Source organism: Macadamia integrifolia, chromosome 5 (genome assembly GCF_013358625.1).
Source record: "Macadamia integrifolia cultivar HAES 741 chromosome 5, SCU_Mint_v3, whole genome shotgun sequence".
Lineage (NCBI taxonomy): Eukaryota > Viridiplantae > Streptophyta > Magnoliopsida > Proteales > Proteaceae > Macadamia > Macadamia integrifolia.
In genome coordinates this window covers 24,662,273-24,671,870 of record NC_056561.1, presented here as the reverse complement: position 1 = coordinate 24,671,870, position 9,598 = coordinate 24,662,273, and the positions used below count along the sequence as shown (strand labels likewise).

General features: G+C 37.5%; 1 protein-coding gene across 1 annotated transcript in view; it reads left to right on the top strand.

Moving 5' to 3' along the window:
* The first annotated feature begins 996 nt into the window (after window positions 1–996).
* LOC122079893 overlaps window positions 997–9,598 on the top strand; it is a 27,781-nt gene continuing 19,179 nt past the window's right edge. The window contains exons 1-8 of the mRNA XM_042646668.1: window positions 997–1,278; window positions 1,482–1,648; window positions 1,732–1,796; window positions 6,154–6,194; window positions 6,394–6,482; window positions 6,577–6,690; window positions 8,640–8,717; window positions 9,348–9,413. Coding sequence (XP_042502602.1) covers window positions 1,137–1,278; window positions 1,482–1,648; window positions 1,732–1,796; window positions 6,154–6,194; window positions 6,394–6,482; window positions 6,577–6,690; window positions 8,640–8,717; window positions 9,348–9,413 — 762 coding nt within the window. The 5' untranslated portion in view covers window positions 997–1,136. The remainder of the gene's footprint in view (window positions 1,279–1,481; window positions 1,649–1,731; window positions 1,797–6,153; window positions 6,195–6,393; window positions 6,483–6,576; window positions 6,691–8,639; window positions 8,718–9,347; window positions 9,414–9,598) is intronic.

The following is a 9,598-nucleotide window of genomic DNA, read 5'->3' as shown; positions in this document are numbered from 1 at the left end:
TCATTAATTTCATACAAAAAAACACATAAAGTCTTACTTGTGTGTGTGGTAAATCAAAAGTTCGATAATCATTACGCTAGCTTGTTGACTAAAATATGTTATAGGTAAATGCATTTTCAAAAATAGAAAAAAAAAAAAAAAGCATTAACAAGCAAAAAAAAAAATTGGCCATAGTGAATGCATAGATCGGGTCCTCTTAAGTAACATAAAAAATTTAAATAATTCTACTCTATTTATAATTATATTCTATAAAAAAAAAAAAAAAATTTTGGGGAAGTTGGGACTTGCCTTTTTGGTCCAAGGTGTCTTTCCTAAGTAACATAAAAAATTTATATAATTCTACTATATTTATAAGTATATTCTATAAAAAAAAAAAAAAGAGTTTTGGGGAAGTTAGGACTTATCTTTTTGGTCTAAGGTGTCTTTCTTATGTAGATGAAGCAAGAAACAATCCTTACATTCAACTTTGTTAAGCAAAAAATGGGAATCTTCACTGTTTTTTCAAGTTTCTCACTCCTAGAATAAACAACTAAGAAGAGATAGTCGATTTCTGCTAAATAAGGCTTGTGTTTCTTTTTAAATTAACTTATATATAGGACCTGGTTCAAGTCGAATCAGTTGGTTTAGTCAAAATTTCTCATGTTTCGGTCGAAACATGGGAAATTTGGTCAAAACATATCGAAACATGGTCGAAACCTATGACTTTTAAAAGTCACAGGACATATCGTTTCGACCCTTGGAGATACGGTCGAAACCGAGTTCTTGACCCATACCATGCTTAGGAGTTATGGCCGGAATCAAATGAGCTAGACAAAATAACTTAAATTTCTACGAAACAGTGTTTTTTTTTTTTTTTTTTAATCAAATTGTGCAAAATTTCAACTGATAACTGAAACGAGCGAAATTTGGCCGAAACAGTGTTGATTATGGGTTTCGACCCATGTTTCGTCTCCGACACGTCGAAATTAGCAAAGTTTTAGCGAGCTTTTGAACTATCTAGAATCCGTTGGCTGCCACTTGTCGGAATCGTGAACATATTTTCTGCGTGCTCTTGCTCCTTTGGTTGCTCGAGATCGGGTCTTTCTCTTTCTGATGCTGTGATGGCTGATGCGTTCAAGTATACAAGGAAATGATCCATGGCTACTGCTAGGGTTAGACAGTGGTGGAGCCATGGGAAACCAGTCGTTTTAATTTGGCTAATTTCTGCCGCTCTTTTCTTCTTTGTGTTTCGAATGGCTGTCTACTCTTCATCCAGTAACCATTCATTGACTGATTCAGGTAGTCTCTTCAAACTGTGTTTTTTCTATTCAGAAATTTATAATTAAGGAATGAAAAATTTAAGGTCCCTGAGATCTAGAATCCATTTTCGCCGGCATTTGAATTCTTTGGGGAGTTCAGTTTGATTTTTAATATCCAATCGTGAAATGCATTCACTAATTTTCACTGAAGAACAATTTCATAACACAATGCATTCTAAACAGAGCCTTCCATGTTGAATTCCAATCGACGATCGCAACTGTATGATAAAATGGCGAAGGATTTGGATGAACATGGCGCTGCTTTTCTTCAAGGGGGAAAAACTTCTCAGTCCTTGTCCCTTTCAGATATTTTTACCTTGAAAGATGGGTCTATTATGCCTGTATTTAAGGTAATAAGAGGCGTTTCACTCGTTTCCATGATGAACCATAGCAGTCACTACTTGCTATTTATGTTTACTTCTATTGGGTATAGGCTGTGAATCCTCCTGTTCGAGCTAATGTTTTGTACTTGAGTCCAGAATTCTCCGAGCCCATCTCGTAAGCTCCTCTCTCTCTCTCTCTCTCTCTCTTCTAATCTTTAATTACTTTCCTATTTTATGGCTTAATTATTGGGATCTTTTATCATGTAAATTTTGTGATAGCTTTGATCATTTTTTTTCTAATCTTTAATTACTTTCCTTTTTTATGGCTTAATTATTGGGACCTTTTTTTTTTTTTTTTCTTTTTGGTAGGAATTATTAGGATCTTTCATTATGTAAATTTTGTGATAGCTTTCATCATTGGTATCTAATCTTTAATTACTTTCTTATTTTATGGCTTAATTATTGGGACCTTTCATCATTATGTAACTGATAGCTTTGATCCTTTTTTTTTTTGGCGGGGATGGGGAAATCATTGCTAGTGCTTAGGTGGTCTTGATTGTTTTGCTTATACCTTGTGAAAAAATAACTTGGTTGCTTTTGTTTTAAATCATGTCATCTGGTATTCAGATGAATTTTTAGGATGACTAGTGTTTTAACTTCTGGAATAATACTTGTTGAAGGTTGGAACGCTGGACAGTCATCCTCGCCATGGCATGTCTCACCACAGTCAATTAATCCTTAACCTGTAAACAATGTTCTGAATGAATATGTTTAAAATATTACCATAATATAAAAACTTTATTATAAACTAAAGGAAGAACTACCAAAGTACACAAACAAAAATCTGATTACATTACACAGACATCTGTATGTAAGCAGAAAAATTGACCTATATCTAAGGAAGAACTACCAAAATAGACAAACAAAAAGCTGATTACATTACACAGACATCTGTATGTAAGAAGAAAAATTGACCTATATCTATCTAACTGTCCAAAAAAACTCTCTTATCCAAATATTTGATAAGAAGTAGGGGATTCAGGCTAAACATTTTCAGGGTACTGCCCAAGATTGTATTAGGTCTAAGATGCATAAAACCAGATGATCTCAGCCTTATATTTCTGTTAAGTGAGAAAGATCACTATAGATTTTACAGGAAAAGGCCAAATTTCATTTATTATGCTGATTTTTCTTCCTGAAAATCTTCTTGGGAGGGTCATCAAGCAGGGATTGTGTGAACTTCTGTAAATATCTTTTCCACTTTGGGGCCTTGCTCCTCCAAATGATCTTACCCTGTTTGTCAAGACCTTCTCATTGGCTTTAAGTAACCACTATGCTCGTATGTTATCTAGAAAACAGTTATAACTTGTAAGGCATTGCCTAGGTGTCCGGGTGGGCTTCCAAGGGTTGGGCGGTCACCTACCTTATTCTAACTTAACAAGGCGGCCTTGGGATGCGAAGGCACCTGGGAGGTCAATTCTCCCTCTAATTAATGCTGTTTCTAACAATGTTTATCGGCATGTGCGCAAGTTTGTGAATAGGTGAAAACCATGGGATTATTTAGTAACCCCCCCACCAAAAAAATAAATAAATTGAACGTCACTAGTTCACTTCTCTTGTTCTCCTTCTCTTATCTATTCACATTTTTTCCCTCTAAATAATTTAAATAAAGAAAAGGGACCCCTATTGCCAAATGATTTGAATGAAAAGAAAAAAAGAGTTGTTTTACAACATGTTGCTGTGAGAGGCAGTTGCTCTGGGAGAGAGTTGAGAGACCTATCCCTATCCTTTCTTTCCTTCTTATTTTCTGTTTATTCTTTTGTACTATTTTATATTTCTGTGATTGAACTTATTCCTGAGAAACATTCGAAGGCCTGTTACTACTGCTGAAAGTTTCTATTGGACAACTTATCATAGTTGTCACAGCGTCAAATCGATCTAAGGTGGTGGAGGGGTGGCTAATCGATTTGGCGATGAATCGCCCGTTATGGCGTTGCCATGGCAGTCAAATCGCCCATGTGTCATTTTTTATTTTCCCTATTTTCTAAAGTTATTTAATATGCTATTTTTTTATTTTTCCTATTTTCTAAAGTTATTTAGCATGCTACAAGCCTACAATATATACCCTATAACATATAAACCACTATTAAGCAACATCAAATCATCAAAAATCAACATAGCCCTATCAAAATCACCCTGCATTTTACAAAAAATCAACCGCCTAGTGAATCAGGCATGACCTGGCATTCATGGCGGTGCCATAACGACGCCTATCAGCCAATTGCAACCGCCATTTGTGAGTCACATAATCGTAGCACTGCCATGAACTTCTTTTTCCTCCAGGATGTCAAATCGCCGCCTTGGCAACGCCTAGGCGACGCCATGACAACTATGCAACCTATTGATCCTGATTGTGGGATAGGTTAACAGTGCATTATTTCAACATTATTTCTTTCTATGCTTCCTATTGGCCACTGAGATCTGCATCACAATGTCTACTAAGCTGGCTACTTTGACGCACAATGGCCAACTTTTTCTTTTTGACATAATTTCATGGAGTATTAAGAAGCAGATCATCATTACTTGGTTCAGTGTCAAACTATCAGATCTTGGCATCTAATTGCCGTTAAGTTTGCCTTGATAACATTGTGTTGTGACAACATTAGGGCTAAATATGGGTGATAATACTGAACTTGCTCTTATTATTCACATAGAGATTAAACTCCCACTTTTGTGTACATAAATGGATCGATTATTCTATTTTTTTTTTTGGCTAATGACGAGTATCCAGGCCTTCGGCCTGACTAGTCCTGCAGGCCGGTACTAACCTCACAACTGCTTGGACCGGGTCATTCCGGAGTTGAATGAGAACCATTCAACTTTCACTGAAAGCAGTGAAGAGCACTAAACACCCTCGTGTGAGTGGCTCCAAGGAGGTAAAAGGAGTCGAACTTAGAACCGCACGCTTCCTGAGGCGAAGGTCCCTTGCCAACCCAGCTACCCCCTTAGGGTTAATCGATTATTCTATGTTCCTTATGAAATACTTTCTAACCAACCTTCAAGTTCTACTTGAGGCATATCAAGAGTTAAAGGACATTTGTATTTGCATCATCCAGAGAGAATTGAATTGATTCACATCAATTTCATTCTATTTTCAGTACATAAATTACACTTTCTGCGGTAGTCACAATGCTCTCCAATAACCTATGAGAGCTCATGGTTTCCTACATCTGAATTCGATGTAATGTGATGCCATTAAACTTCTAGTCTATATGTCTTGTTTGGACATTTTTTTTTTTTTTGGTAGGGGGGTTGTTACTAGTCCCATATCAGTCATTTGGGGGGTCAAACCCACATCAGATTCAAAGGAGAATTGGCGCAGGTTGATATGGTCTTGGGTTCCCTAACCTTGTATATAAATTGGACATCCATTTGAAATGGATGTCCCATTTTTGCATAGTAGGGTTATGAAAATCCACGAGAAGCGATTGGGCGTATTATGTGCCAATTGCCATTTAGCCAATAAGCCTGTGGATATTGAGGCTCCACAAGCGGTACTTCCTCATACTGTATTTGATGGGGAAATAAAAGGTAAAAAGAAAAGAGAGCTAAAAAGAAAATAGAAATAAAGAATAATTAAGAAAATAAATTAAAAAAAGAAAAAAAAAAAAAAAGGAAAAAAAAAAAAGAGAAGAACCCAGATTCCAAATGAACAAATTCAAACTCGAAAAGGATCTTTCTGATTCTCAAAGAATGAGGGGCAAAGGGATTGTTCGAGAAACCAATTTGTGGGTTGAGTTCTTCCAAGTTTTTATTAGTGGTATCAGAGCAGTAGATCCTAGGCCCAAACCTCGTATGGAAGGTGCAACCTAGTGCCATAGTGAAGCTGCTAGGAAAGGGCTACCTGCAGCTACCATGCAGAAACCCTCGAGCGGAGTGGAGCCGTTTAGAAAAGGGCTACCTGATCCGGAGTGGGCCATCATGGATGTTGGGTTTGGAATCGTGGTGGTACGTCAGTGGTCTCATATCAGTCATATGTGGGGCTGACCCTACATCGGTTTCAAAAGGGAATTGATGTGATGATAAGGTCTTGGGTTCCCTCACCTTTTAAGCTGGTTATTGGGTTGAGTTATTTCAAGGTCGTATCAGGGGTGGAGAGGGAAGGGAAGATTTGTAAACATGCAACAAGATGATGGTTGCATGCATCTCTTTGTTCTACTCTTTGCCTGGAATGTGGACTGTATACAGTGGTTAATGAACTTCATATGTCCCCTTTTATTCTGTTTTTTGGCTTCTTCAGCTTTATATCTGTGATGGTTACTGTCATTATAAGTTAGCGATAAATGTGTGCCGATGAGAAGGCATTAATGTGTCCAGATGAGAAGACATTCTTTTAAACACCTACATTATTCCTAGGATAGTCTTCTGATTCTAGATTTACTCAATGTGAAGTTGTCAGAATCGAATCATTTTAATTGTTTTTTCTTTTCTTCTCTCTTCTGTATGCATGGGTCATGCTTGGCTTGCTGCAGGCAGAGTGTGAAGGATATATTTCTTCCCTACTTTGATAAAGGTGAGGTGTCTTTCCATTTGTCAACCCTTTTTGTCCATTCTTATTGTTTAGGTCTTAGGAGTTCTAGAATATTCAGTTATTACAACATAAAAACAACCACATGTTGACACTGGGTTTTTATCTTCTGTTACTTATTTGAGAGTTTCCGATATCATTTCTTCTTATCATTTATTGACAAGTTTTCTGTTGTCTTGGTCAGCGATCTGGTTCCAGAACTCTAGTTTATACCACTTTAGTTTGTTTCATGCCTCGCATCATATCACACCAATCCCTGCTACCAAAGCTGAGGTATGCGGATGTTTTGTGTCGGTCAGATATGCTTTGTTGTTTGCTTCTGTGGTTGTCGTCTCTTATTGCACTGAAACTTTTCATGTTCTGCAAGATTGAAGCTGAAGAAAATGCAGTTAAAGCTGTTGCAGAGTCTGTTTGCCCTCTGAAAATCATCTTAGATAGAGTGGTTTTGACTTCAACTGGTGTGCTTCTGGGCTGCTGGCAGGTAACCAACCTCTTATCAGCTGTTCCATCTTTGTGTCTTCTAGACGTACATAGTTCAATGACTATAGTTGGTTATCCTTTTGGCTTCAAGAGATATGTAGGGTTGAGCATGGCAGCTGTATCCTTTATTTTCCATAAAAAATATTTTCATCCACTGACGTGGAGGTGACATCCCTTGGTCTCCAAAAGTTATGGATCCGTATTTCCTTCCAAGTTCTATCAAATATCAATCTCCTCAAAATATCATCATAGATTATTCAGTGGGTCAGATTAATTTACTGGTCATGTCAAATTTTTTGGAGGTATGGGCCTTGAACAAATTAATAAATCAATTGTATTTTTCTCACAAAGAAACACACCTTGTTAGCAGGTGTTCCCATTATGTGATAGCAGACTAAGTTTGCTTCTCTGAGTATGCAGTCCAGCTTTCTCTGTACCCTTATCTTTCAACATTGCCTTGGTGGCTTTTAATGAGCGTTGGATTCCTAAATTGGATGGTTGTGCTCATGTTATCAGATCGATTCTTAGCTAGAACATCCTTTGAGTAGACCTTTGGTTGTATGCATACACTGCTTAAGATTTTTCTGCCCTGGTCTTTCACCTTGGTCTTAGTTGTGGCCTTTGCATCCCTAGATGATTATACATGTCCGATAAGAATGATTCTTAGCTAGGATATCCTTTAGGTGATCTTTTATGGATACGTAATATTATGACCTGTAATCGATGTAGTTCAAGAAAAAAAGAAGAGCAGCAGCAAACCAGGCCATCAAACTGGTTGGATGGACTAATATATGTAATTTTGAGTATCCAATGGGCTGTATGGGCCATGGGCTTTATATTTTTGTAATGAAATGATTCTATAAGCTCAGATATTAGGGATTGAAATCCTGTACGGGATTAAGTAATTAGTTTCTATTTCTGTTTCTTAGTCATTAAGAATATTAGGTTTCTATATTTTGTAGTTTCTATTTCCTTGTAATCTTTATTTAGTTACTATCTTGTAAAACATCTCCATTAGCCAAGGGAGAGTTTCTATTTTTGTACCAAGGCAATTAATAAACAAAGGTGGAGGCAGTCTCTAGCCTCCCATGATTTTGACAGCCAATGAATAAGTGCTTTGTGCATGTGTGTGAGTGTGAGAGACGGCAAATCTTGGTGAGATTCCAAGGTGGAGATTGGAGAGAGGCCATCTCCTATTTGGTGGGAGACCATCGTATCCCTTTCTTTCCACTGTTAAGCTGTTCTACTGTTATTTACTATTTGTTTCCATATTTGTAATCTCAGTTCTCATCTTGTTTCTCCCGAACTACATCTGATTTTCCTTTTCTGTTGTTTGAATCCTATACTACCGTTCCATTGACCTGTTGCGCATGGTGCTACAGGGTTAGAGGACCTTAAATGCTGTATTCCAGCCGCTGTTTCAGATTTAGTAACTTCTATTTCTCTGCTCTCTAATCTGGTTTTGCAGGACTACTTTTATGATTTCTGGAACAGTTATTGACTGAGACCAATAATATCCGTTTATATGCTGTTTCCTGAATTTTTAATTCTGGTTTAAAAAACTTGCTAATACTGTAACAGTCCCATAACTTCACATCTAACCGTCATATTTTGATCAAATTTTTGAGGATGTGTTCTTCCACCCAATAGATACATTCAACAAGAGTTTTATCCTCATCAGACTGACATGTGAGCTAGAGAGATTCCCTTATTTCTGGTTAATTATCCTTCCCTGCGCTCCTGGTTGTCTTGGTTTCCTGCTCGTAGGAACCCATCGGTAATCCCATCACCCATCAATTTTTTCTTTGGTGACTTTCACAGATTGTAGTTTACATCCCAACAGTTCCTCACTTTGGAAAATATTAGCCAATATGATCGTATGAATAATAATATTTCCTTCTCTTTATGTAGTGAGTTCATTCTAATGATCATACTCATTGGCAAATGTAGGTAATCTCTGGCACAGATCCCATGACCATTCGTGCAAAGCTGCGGGGTGCTCTCCCACGTGCACCTGAAAAGCAACTTGTAAGTGTTCATATTGTTCAAGTTCTTCATTAATTTGATTGAAGAATTCTGAGTAGCCGGATCAGAAGATCAGTATCATAGTCCAGATGGCTCCCGGGAAATACAAAAGGGGATCATTCTGGACTGGATGATGCGGGATAGAAAAAATTTAATGAAATGATGAGTTGACAATACTATACCTGTCACATATCAGACTGTCCTTGTTTGATACCAATATGGAGTGGACAATCTGGAGTGTTCATTAAGCATGGGAGTTGCAGACCAATAGTGTGAAATACAGGTGGCCTATATGCGTGTTCTGGGAACCATATTTTGGTTGCACTGGAAATTGATGATGATCATAGACTACTTGATCAATGATGATCGCAGATTGTCTGAGTGGGTTTGATTTTGGGCATGTTCCTTTATTAGGGTCTTTCCTGTGTTTCAGCCTGATCCCTGCCTTTTGCCACTATATAAGCATGGCATTGGTTACCTCTCATGGCACTTTGCCTGCTGGCACCTTTAGAATATGACATTCAGTCTACTTCTTACCCTTTGATATTATCTGAGTATGAAATACACATCTATGTGTGTTTGCTTTGGTGGTTGTCTTGTCACTAAGTTTCGCAATGTATCTCTTTGTTGTAGTATGATTCTGCTATTCTTCACACTTCATTTGCACGTCTTCTGGGGCAGCCAAAACTGTCAAACGAGGTAATGGCTTGGGAAACTTGTAACACTTTTATATTGTTTCCTGTAGTTTCTAGTTTCTACTCCATTGAAAATCACTGCTGCGTATCAGTTATCAGGTATATGAGAGTGCAAACTACTGGAGAAAGAGGCATCCTATGACTTGTAATTATGTCCAACTGTAGCTGAAATTGGAAACCATGAAGGCT